The sequence below is a fragment of the Bubalus kerabau genome, chromosome 7 (assembly GCF_029407905.1).
Source record: "Bubalus kerabau isolate K-KA32 ecotype Philippines breed swamp buffalo chromosome 7, PCC_UOA_SB_1v2, whole genome shotgun sequence".
Lineage (NCBI taxonomy): Eukaryota > Metazoa > Chordata > Mammalia > Artiodactyla > Bovidae > Bubalus > Bubalus kerabau.
In genome coordinates this window covers 102521817-102533946 of record NC_073630.1, presented here as the reverse complement: position 1 = coordinate 102533946, position 12130 = coordinate 102521817, and the positions used below count along the sequence as shown (strand labels likewise).

At 40.6% G+C, this 12130-nt stretch overlaps 2 protein-coding genes across 5 annotated transcripts in view; one reads left to right on the top strand and one right to left on the bottom strand.

Moving 5' to 3' along the window:
* ABRAXAS1 (abraxas 1, BRCA1 A complex subunit) overlaps window positions 1-12130 on the top strand; it is a 257244-nt gene that overhangs the window by 147324 nt on the left and 97790 nt on the right. The window lies entirely within an intron of this gene.
* The window catches only part of GPAT3 (glycerol-3-phosphate acyltransferase 3), a 69864-nt gene that overhangs the window by 17433 nt on the left and 40301 nt on the right, over window positions 1-12130 (bottom strand). For all 4 annotated transcript variants that reach the window (XM_055588969.1, XM_055588971.1, XM_055588970.1 and 1 more), the window contains exons 5-7: window positions 10047-10121; window positions 6759-6848; window positions 3822-3915 (exon numbers count right to left, since the gene is read on the bottom strand). In XM_055588969.1, the coding sequence (XP_055444944.1) occupies window positions 3822-3915; window positions 6759-6848; window positions 10047-10121 (259 nt within the window). The remainder of the gene's footprint in view (window positions 1-3821; window positions 3916-6758; window positions 6849-10046; window positions 10122-12130) is intronic.

Here is a 12130-nt window from a genome sequence, read left to right as displayed (position 1 = left end):
GGAACTAAAAAGCCTCCTGATGAAAGCAAAAGAGGAGAGTGAAAAAGTTGGCTTAAAGCTCAACATTCAGAAAACAAAGATCATGGCATCTGGTCCCATCACTTCATGGCAAATAGTTGGGGAAACAGTGGAAACAGTGGCTGACTTTATTTTTCTGGGCTCCAAAATCACTTCATGGTGACTGCAGCCATGAAATTAAAATACGCTTACTCCTTGGAAGGAAAGTTATGACAAACCTAGATAGCATATTCAAAAGCAGAGACATTACTTTGTCAACAAAGGTCTGTCTAGGCTATGGTTTTTCCAGTGGTCACATATGGATGTGAGAGTTGGACTGTGAAGAAAGCTGAGTGCCGAAGAATTGATGCTTTTGAACTGTGGTGTTGGAGAAGACTTTTGAGAGTTCCTTGGACAGAAAGGAGATCCAACCAGTCCATCCTAAAGGAGATCAGTCCTGGGTGTTCGTTGGAAGGACTGATGTTGAAGTTGAAACTCCAATACTTTGGCCCCCTGATGTGAAGAGCTGACTCATTTGAAAAGACCCTGATGCTGGGAAAGATTGAGGGCAGGAGGAGAAGGGGACAACAGAGGATGAGATGGCTGGATGGCATCACCGACTCAATGGACATGGATTTGGGTGGATTCCGGGAGTTGGTGATGGACAGGGAGGCCTGGCGTGCTGCGGTTTATGGGGTCGCAAAGAGTCGGACACGACTGAGCGACTGAAGTGAACTGAACTGAACTGAACCCACTCCAGTATTGTTGCCTGGAGAATTCCATGGACAGAGAACCCTGTGGGCTACAACCCATGGAATCGTAAAGAATCAGACACAACTGAGTGACTAACACTTTCACTTCACTTTACACAAACATTTATCCTTAAACTCGATAATTCACTTCTAGGAATTTACGCTGAAGATACACCCCAAACAAAATGGAAATACATATGCACAATGTTTAAACTGCAACATTATTTATAATGTGAGCTATTGGAAAATACCCAAATTTGAAAAATCCATTTGGCTTAGAGAGGATAGGAATGCGGAGGAGGACAAAATAGGTGAAGGAGATTACGAGTACCAACTTCCAGTTACAAAACAAGTAAGCCATGGGATGTAATGTACCGCACAGGGAATATAGTCAATTAATGCTGCATTAACTTTGTATGGTGAGCAGACAAATACTAAACGTATAGTGGTGATCAATTCATAATGTATATAAGTGATGAATCATCATATTGTACACCTGAAACTAACATAACATTGTATTCAACTACAATTAAAAAATTAAAAGTAAAAAATAAATCCAACAGGCTTTTAGTTTCTATCATCAAACCATCAAAGTTTGTAGTTCTATTTCCAATCCTTGGCTAAAACTGTAAATTATACCATTGTATATTGAAGTTGTAATGACAATTATATATGATCAAGAAGCACGGAAAAATGCTAAGAAAATTCTGAGGCCTACAGTCACAAATGAGTTATACTCAATCTTTGTTGACTAAGACACAGAATGAGTACTGTTTCAGAAACACAAAATCATGATTAGGCAAGTTGGTTAAGAAATTTACAAAGATAGTATTGTAGGAAAACAGCTGCTTTCTCCGCTAAACATCTCAGCCCTAACCTCTTTGGATTACCGAGAGGTCACAATGGATGCAAAAGGTCACAAAAGATTACAATGGATGTGAAAGTGCTTGTCCACTTAAATGCAAGGAATTATTATATACACCCAGAGTTGGATGGGGTCTATCAAGGACTGTTAACATGAGGGTCTCTGGATGGGCTTTTTGGAATCCATAAACATATTGGAACTACATAAAAATATTTCTTGGTATAAAGCAAATGCATGCTATTGTTTTTCTGAAAAAAAAAAAAAGGATACATAAATATTAACTGATTGCTAACCTAATAAATGTCAAGAACTACCAATTCCCATAAGTCTTTTCAGAGAGGTGGTTAAAGCTTCCTTAGATTCAGGAAGAGCTCCACAACTTAGAGAAATGTATAACTTGTTAAAATGTAGTTGTCCAAGAGTTATATATCTGAACTTATATTTTAGACAATATCTGCCAATAAAAAAATAGTTTTTACAAAGGCCTTCACACCCCCTTCAATGAATGTATAACCCACAGGCAATCAAACTACCAGGACTCCACAGTGGCCTACAGACACTTCAGTTGCCTTCCCAGGAAAGCACACCAGACCATGACTATCCATCATAGGAGCAGGAGACTAAGAGGTACAAAACTACCATCTAGAAAATAAATAAGCTACAAGGACATATTGCACAACACAGGGAATATAGCCAATACTTTACAACTATAAATGGAGTATAACCTTTAAAAAACTGTGAATCACTATAGTGTAAGCCTGAAACTTATATAATATTGTACATCAACTATATCTCTAAATAAATAAATAAAATAAAGATTCCCTTCAAATGCTTTCATAGAAAAACACACCAAACCCCTACTATCAGTTACTGGAGCTGACGAGTGAAATTTAAAAAATCCATCTGTTCTCTGTGTGAAGCCCAAGTCACCAACATGAGATATGAAAAGAAACTCCCCTCCTCAGGATCCCGGGCTTCCCTGATGGCTCAGGTGGTAAAGAATCCGCCTGCAATTCAGGAGACCTGGGTTCAATCCCTGAGTTGGGAAGATCCCTTGGAGGAGGGCATGGCAACCCACTCCAGTATTCTTGCCTGGAGAATTCTATGGACAGAGGAGTCTGGCGGGCTACAGTTCATGAGGTCGCAGAGTCAGACACAGCATAGTGACCAAGCACACCTCAGGATCCCTGTGCCATCTTTCTATTTCACACACCAGCTTGGGGCATAGTTACCACCATGCAGGAAAGAACGCCTTCAGAGATTCTCCAAATTTAACCTGACACGCACAGGAAAGAGAGGAAGGAAATCTTGACAAGTTTCTTCAGGGTGACAGAAAACACCCACTGACTTGAAACACCTTAGATTTGAAAAAAATGCAAGAAATGCCACAAAAAGGTCTTTAGAGGTATTTGATTTTAGTAAGCTTTGTCTTTTCTTTGGGGGCTGTCAGAAAGAACTGACAAAGGAAATGTGGTATAAATATTAGCCTTTCTTGCTTGATCTTCACTAAAGAGCCAGGTTTTTTTTTTCTTTTTTAATTGCATATGACTCCCTTAAGGGAGAAAGAACTAATTGGCTGGTGAGGGATTTGTACAGCTCTAAAGAGGATGACTTTAACGTCTTAAAGTGTCATTAAACACTGCAGGGATTCTAGAAGCAAGATGGAGTCAACTTTATAAAGACTAGTCATGCTTAAGCGTGTCTATATTTCAGTACATTAATCTCTTACTACCTTAAATATAATGACTATTTTCTTTCTTTTTCTTGCACTATATATTCCTCGTGTAATTATATATTAATAATATAAATAATGCAAATACATTATTAATGTATGTAAATATATTAGTAATTTATGGGTTTCCCTGGTGGCTCAGACGGTAAAGAATCAGCCTACTATTCAGGAGATCTGGGTTCGATCCCTGGGTTGGGAAGATCCCCTGAAAGAAGGCATGGCAACCCACTCCAGTATTCTTGCCTGGAGAATCCCCATGGACAGAGAGGCCTGGCAGGCTACAGTCTATGGGGTCACAAAGAGTCAGACTTGACTGAAGTGACTAGGCATTAATAATTTATAGACTTACTTATATAGTATAACCCAGTCACTTTCTAATATAAAACTAACTTTCTAATTTGTGCCAAAATAAAATAAAAGTCTGACTAATCCACGGAACATGCAAGTACTTGAAATACCAGTGAGCTGTTCTTACCATAGTATAGCACCCATCCGTTGTCAAGATCAAAACATCGATTGGGGACGTATGGTTGGCAACACAAATGCCTCCTTTCTGGGGCCTGTACTGCCTGCAATTACATACAGCGGTTAATACTAAACATTGAAAAACGGCCACTATTTTGCAAAACAGCAACTTCCACGGTAGCTCAGATGATAAAGAATCCACCTGCAATGCAAGAGACGCGGGTGTGATCCCTGGGTCAGGAAGATCCCCCGGAGAAGTAAATGGCTACCCACTCCAGTGTTCTTGCCTGGAGAATTCCATGGACAGAGGAGCCTGGTGGGCTACCGTCTGTGGAGTCGCAGAGTCAGACACAACTGAGCAACTAACTCACAATACACCTGGAGAAATTCATGCTATTTTGTTTTTTAAAGTACACTAAAAAAAAAAAAGAAACTTTCAAATATATGGGTTCATCTTAAAAGGGTTGTCTCTAGGCAGTATGATGGGAGGGGGGTAAGAGTATACGAGGAGGGGGGCCCACAATTTTTCCTTTACATATATTTATATTGCTTTTCTGTAATGATCATATTGTCCTTTTAGAATGAAAAAAAAATTTAAATATTAGACTGAATTATCAATACAAAGATTCCATCACTTTAATAAACTTTGTGATATGTAAGCTTTCCTTATTTTATCCTAAGTATTTTTATATTATTTCAATCTTCATAAATATCACTTTCAGTTGCTTCAGAGTGATCCAGAGTAAATGTACTGTAGTTTCCTTTGCTTTATCCCCCTAAAGCAGAAGTTGGCAAACTTTTCCTATGGAAGCCCAGACAGTAAATACTTTAGGGTTTGCAAGCCAGCCAATCCCAGTCAAAACTCCTGGACTCTGCTGTTTTGGCACAATGGCAGGTATAGATAATACATAAATGAATGAGCATGGCTGTGTTCCAATAAAACTTTATTTACAAAATCCAGAGGACGGCCCACATTCGGCCTACAGGCTCATAGTTTAGTTTGCTAACCTCTGTTCCAAAGTTTAAGCAGAATTTGACACTATTGAAGCAAAGTAGTTTTCTTTGAGCCTAAACAGAGAAGAAAGGGAACAAAATGCATAACTTCAGCATGTTTTCCTTAAAATTAGAAGCAATTCTACAACAAGTTGTGAACAACTCTCTATGTAATTAAAGCACTTTTTCCAAAGAAGGGGCTTCCCTGATGGCTCAGACAGTAAAGAATATGCCTGCAATGCAGGAGACGAGGGTTTGATCCCTGGGTCAGGAAGATCCCCTGGAGGAGGGCATGGCAATTCACTCCAATATTCTTGCCTGCAGATTTCCATGGACAGAGGAGCCTGGTTGGCCACAGTCCATGGGATTGCAGAGTAAGACATGACTGAGTGACTAACACTTCACTTTCATTTCATTTCTGAAGAAGGTGTTTCCTTTGTCACACTTTTACCAAATCATTTTCTTCTCATTCTCACCCCAAAACTTACAGCCCAATCACAAAAGTCATGTAATTTTAGAAATTTAAGAGGGCTTTTAAGTTGGTAACACATGGCAAAGCCAAATGATGAAATGTTTTCCTTCTACAAATTAGAGAGAAAGATCCAGTCACACAGATAAAGAGAACAAACCAATGGTTATAAGTGAAAGGCGGGGGGGGGGGGGGGGGGGCGGGGGGGGGGGGCGCGGGGCGCGGGGGAGGGCCAATACGGGGGTGAGGGAGTGGAGGGTACAAATTTTTAGGTGTAAGATAAGCTCAAGGATGTAATGTACAACAAGGGGAATATAGCCAACATTTTGTAATAACTGTAAGTAGAAAGTAACTTTTACAAGATAAATTCTTTTTTAATTTAAAAAAAAGATCTAGTCAGTAGAAAAGAGATGTTTGTCCTAGAATTTTTAAGCTAATGATATTAAGTATAAAAAAACTGAATTTACAGAAAAGCAATTCAAAAACAATCAAAACAAACTTCATGTGGCTAATGACTTCATTTACCACCTTTCTCCTCCCTGATGAAGGGGTGAGGGAAGCAGAAAGCTAGGTTCTGTTTTCAGCTCAGTGTTGGGATTTTAGAAGCTGGCAGGGCTGAGACTAGAAACCAGCATCAGAATTCCAAGTCTAGCCTTCTTTCCACCATTCTACAGCCTTATCACCTTCAACATTTAAAAAAAATTTTTAATTAACCCCATTCTAAACCTAACTCTGACATTTATTAGGCATATGACCCTAAACAACCAATCCTGGAGCTTCCACTTCTTCGCCTGTAAAACGGTATAATAGCGCTTCTCTTAGAGATGACCTAGGAGAAAGAATCACAGGCCAGGCCTGCACACCATAAACGCCCAATTATTAGGTGTCATTACATGTTTATCATCATGTGCCATGGGGCTTCCCTGGTGACTTAGAGGTTAAAGCGTCTGCCTGCAAAGCAGGAGACCCGGGTTCGATCCCTGGGTCCAGAAGATCCCCTGGAGAAGGAAATGGCAACCCACTCTAGTATTGCCTGGAGAATCCCATGGAGGGAGGAGCCTGGTAGGCTACAGTCCATGGGGTCGCAAAGAGTCAGACTGAGTGACTTCACTTTCACTTTCTGCAAATGGATTGCTTTTTTGAGGGGAAGGGAAGGCGCTGTGCTGGGTCTTTGTTACAGCACTTGGGCTTCTCTAGTTGTGATGTGCGGGCTTAGTTGCCCTGCGGGATGCGAGATCCTAGTTCACCAGGGACTGAAGCCCCGTCCATGCATTAGAAGGTGGATTCTTAACCACTGGACCACCAGGGAAGTCCCTGGACTGCTTTCGGAAGTGTTCAGGTGCATTGTTATGTCTGTGACGCTCTACACGGTAGAGATGAACACTCCGGAAGTACTCTTCCTTCCCTTGTTTTCCCCCACCCACTCCTGACAATCACATGCGAGACTGACCTGAGGAAGCAGGCACGAAAGCGGTACACACTCACCTGTTATGATAGTGAATGGTTCCAGAGAGGGCACGAACACAGATGCGGCAGCAAGTCAGGTGGACCACTTCACTCAGGAAGTTTTTGAGACTGAAAGAGACAGAAAACGTTTTATTGTGCAGCTCCGGGCTCTCCTATGAAACAACACAAAGCTCCAGGGTGTTCCTTCCACAGAAGCATACTATGTTCTGAAATACGAGCACAGTTCAATTCTCAAGGTCCCACTGAGGCAGTTAGGACAAAACTCTAATGGAGGATGGTTCCCATCGTGACAAATCCTTGACCAAGATAAGCTGAGGCAACTATGATCTTGGCCTCACAAGTCTGACGATCCTACAAGAGTCTCTCGTGTTCCTTGAGTCCCTCAGTCTATTTTCTCCCTCCTCCTCTTCACTTTCTCTTTTGTAAGAGCAACTTCTGTCAATTTGAATGCAAGCATGATGGAAAATCACATAGAGACTCTTAAGATGAAGTGAGCAGCATTTTAATACATGTGCTAAGGCCATACCAGTAACACCGAAGAAGCTGAAGTTGAACGGTTCTATGAAGACCTACAAGACCTTTTAGAACTAACATACAAAAAAGATGTCCTTTTCATTATACGGGACTGGAATGCAAAAGTAGGAAGTCAATAAACACCTGGAGTAACAGGCAAATTTGGCCTTGGAATAGGGAATGAAGCAGGGCAAAGACTAATAGACTTTTGCCAAGAAAATGCACTGGTCATAGCAAACACCCTCTTCCAAAAACACAAGAGAAGACTCTACACATGGACATCACTAGATGGTCAACACCAAAATCAGACTGATTATATTCTTTGCAGCCAAAGATGGAGAAGTTCTATACAGTCAGCAAAAACAAGACCAGGAGCTGACTGTGGCTTAGATCATGAACCCCTTATTGCCAAATTCAGACTGAAATTGAAGAAAGTAGGGAAAACCACTAGACCATTCATGTATGACCTAAATCAAATCCCTTATGATTATACAGTGGAAGTGAGAAATAGACTTAAGGGACTAGATCTGATAGACAGAGGGCCTGATGAACTACGGACGGAGGTTCGTGACATTGTACAGGAGACAGGGATCAAGACCATCCCCATGGAAAAGAAATGTAAAAAAGCAAAATGGCTGTCTGGGGAGGCCTTACAAATAGCTGTGAAAAGAAGAGAAGTGAAAAGCAAAGGAGAAAAGGAAAGATATAAGCATCTGAATGCAGAGTTTCAAAGAATAGCAAGAAGAGATAAGAAAGCCCTCCTCAGCGATCAATGCAAAGAAATAGAGGAAAACAACAGAATGGGAAAGACTAGGGATCTCTTCAGGAAAATTAGAGATACCAAGGGAACATTTCATGCAAAGATGGGCTCGATAAAGGACAGAAATGGTATGGACCTAACAGAAGCAGAAGATATTAAGAAGAGGTGGCAAGAATACACAGAAGAACTGTACAAAAAAGATCTTCATGACCCAGATAATCACGATGGTGTGATCACTGACCTACAGCCAGATATACTGGAATGTGAAGTCAAGTGGGCCTCAGAAACCATTACTACGAACAAAGCTAGTGAATGTGATGGAATTCCAATTGAGCTCTTTCAAATCCTGAAAGATGATGCTGTGAAAGTGCTGCACTCAATATGCCAGCAAATTTGGAAAACTCAGCAGTGGCCACAGGACTGGAAAAGGTCAGTTTTCATTCCAATCCCAAAGAAAGGCAATGCCAAAGAATGCTCAAACTACTGCACAATTGCACTTATCTCACACACTAGTAAAGTAATGCTCAAAATTCTCCAAGCCAGGCTTCAGCAATACGTGAACTGTGAACTTCCTGATGTTCAAGCTGGTTTTAGAAAAGGCAGAGGAACCAGAGATCAAATTGCCAACATCCACTGGATCATGGAAAAAGCAAGAGAGTTCCATAAAAACATCTATTTCTGCTTTATTGACTCTGCCAAAGCCTTTGACTGTGTGGATCACAATAAACTGTGGGAAATTCTGAAAGAGATGGGAATACCAGACCACCTGACCTGCCTCTTGAGAAACCTATATGCAGGTCAGAAAGCAACAGTTAGAACTGGACATGGAACAACAGACTGGTTCCAAATAGGAAAAGGAGTACATCAAGGCTGTATATTGTCACCCTGCTTATTTACTTCTATGCAGAGTACATCATGAGAAACGCTGGACTGGAAGAAGCACAAGCTGGAATCAAGATTGCTGGGAGAAACAGCAATAACTTCAGATATGCAGATGATACCACCCTTATGGCAGAAAGTGAAAAGGAACTAAAAAGCCTCTTGATGAAAGTGAAAGTGGAGAGTGAAAAAGTTGGCTTAAAGCTCAACATTCAGAAAACAAAGATCAAGCCATCTGGTCCCATCACTTCATGGCAAATAGTTGGGGAAACAGTGCCAGACTTTATTTTTTTGGGCTCCAAAATCACTGCAGATGGTGATTGCAGCCATGAAATTTAAAGACACTTACTCCTTGGAAGGAAAGTTATGACCAACCTAGATAGCATATTCAAAAGCAGAGACATTGCCAACAAAGGTCCATCTAGTCAAGGCTATGGTTTTTCCAGTGGTCACATATGGATGTGAGAGTTGGACTGTGAAGAAAGCTGAGTGCCAAAGAAGTGATGTTTTTGAACTGTGGTGTTGGAGAAGACTCTTGAGAGTCCCTTGGACTGCAAGGAGATCCAACCAATCCATCCTAAAGGAGATCAGTTCTGGGTGTTCTTTGGAAGGAATGATGCTAAAGCTGAAACTCTGGTACTTTGGCCACCTCATGCGAAGAGTTGACTCATTAGAAAAGACTCTGATGCTGGGAGGGATTGGGGGGCAGGAGGAGAAGGGGACGACAGAGGATGAGATGGCTGGATGGCATCACTGACTCGATGGACGTGAGTTTGAGTGAACTCCAGGAGTTGGCAATGGACAGGGAGGCCTGGCATGCTGCAGTTCATGGGGTTGCAAAGAGTCGGACACAACTGAGCGACTGAACTGAACTGAACTGAAGGCCATAAATTTGAGGCAGTACACAGGAATCACACAAATATTCTCTTTGTGGACACAGCTAAGAAAAGGGACAATCCAGGACTTCCCTGGTGGTCCAGTGGTTAAGACACCACACTTTCAAGGCAGGGGCACAGGTTCAATCCCTGTTCAGGGAACTAAGATCCCCCATGCCAGGCAGCATGGCCAGAAAAATTTTTTTTAATGTAAAAAGAAAGAAAAGGGACAATCCTATTAAATGGCTAGGAGGAAAAAAAAACAAAAAAACATTTCACCTGTTTCTGGGCAGCTGTCCAACCAGGGTGGTTCCTATAACAAACAAACTGATCCCAATGACAGCCAAGGTAAGTCTGAAAGAGAAAAGAAAAGGTAATGCAAAAGCTAGTTGAACAGCAGGGGGAAAAGAGAAGGAACATAAAATTCAAGAATAACAAAACCACAAGTAAGTTGTGGAGCATTCATGCCACAGAATATGATGCAGTCATTCAAAGAATCATGCAAATCTATAGATTCTGACACAGAAGAACAGTTCTTGGTACATTTTGAGAGGAAAAAAAACAGCATTAACTTTCAAAATACTGTGTAGGGTTTGATACCATTTTCAAAAAAAAACAGCAAGCACATAACCAGCCTACAGATGTATAGACCAGACCTGGAAATTTGTTCACAAAACTGCCACATTTAGTCTATGCAATTATCAAAGGGTTAATCGGGCTAGTGGAGAGAATAAAATCTTGCTCTTCTGCTTTTCCGAAGTTGTTTTTTTTTTTTTAATTTAAAAAAATATATTCATATTTTAATTTAAAAGTTTTTTATTAGAGTATAATTGTTTTACAATGTTGTGTTAGTTTCTGCTCTATAACAAAGTGAATCAGCTATAAGTATACCTTTATCCCCTTCCTCTTGAGCCTTCCTCCCACCCCTCTAGGTCATCACAAAGCACTGAGCTGAGTTCCCTGTTCCTCCCACTAGTATCCAGTTTACACATGGTATCCATATGTCACTCATAACAGTGTATAAATCTTCCCTGGTGGCTCAGATGGTAAAGAATCTGCCTGCAATGCAGGAGGCCCAAGTTCGATCCCTGAGTCAGGAAGATCCCCTGGAGAAGGGGATGGCAACCCACTCCAGTATTATTGTCTGGACAATCCCGGTTCATAGGAGCCTGGTGGGCTACAGTTCAGGGGGGGCAAAGAGTTGGACAGGACTGAGTGACTAACACTTTCACTTTTTTTTCCTTTCACATAATGTATAAAGAAGTCATTTTAGGTTGAAAGTAGTTATTCTGGTGTGGCCTGGTGAGGCTATAAAAGAAAATATCTTGCAAAGCTCTAAAAATAACTTGTTTTCCTGTATTTTCTAAGTTCAGTTCAGTTCAGTCACTCAGTCATTTCCAACTCTTTGCGACCCCATGGACTGCAGCACGCCAGGCCTCCCTGTCCATCACCAACTCCCAGAGTTTACTCAAACTCATGCCTATTGAGTCAGTGATACCATCCAACCATCTCATCCTCTATTGTCCCATTCTCCTGCTGCCTTCAATCTTTCCCAGCATCAGGGTATTTTTTAATCATGGGGACAGAAGGGAAAAATTCAAATTTTCCTCAAAGAAATTTAAAAGGTATAGCAAATGGCAAGTAAAGTTTCCTTCATAATAAGAACAGCACATTATATTTTCCATGCAAATTTAACTGCTGTACCTTCGTGAGGTTCTAAATAGCTCAGAAGTTAGTAAACAAGGTGATAGACAGGACCTCTCATCTCAACAGACACTTTCTAATTTTTAAAAAGTGCTTGTAATATCTGGGCCAATCACTTCAAAAAGAAAACAGTTATTTTTAGAAATGTAAATAGAATCACTCGAAAAGAAAAGGCTGAGATGTTAAATCTTTCGAGGTAAATAGGACTTCCTTATAAATTCTTTGTTAAGGTTTTAAACCTTGTTAAAGTCTTGGTTTAACACCTTTTGAGACAGCAGTTTGAAGGTCTGTTTCATTTTCTTTGGACACCATATTTTCATGTCAGCCACTAATGCAATAACTAAAGGACTGCTTAATCTCATCTATCAATTACACACGTTTTAAAATACTGCCATCTTGCATAATGAATCAATTGCTCCTAACACATTAAATCAGAAGAGGTCATATATTTTAACATGCTTAACAGCTGGGTTCAAAACTACTGAACATTTTAATTCGTTAATTAATGGAAAATTCTGTCTTCCAGTGTCAGTGAGCCAACGTGAAAGTTCTCACAGATGACAGAGTTTTCTGGCACAATCTGTTTTGCTGAAGAACTTTAGTGAGATACAATTCACATGTCAAACAATTCACCTACTTAGAGTGGCAATTCAATGGTT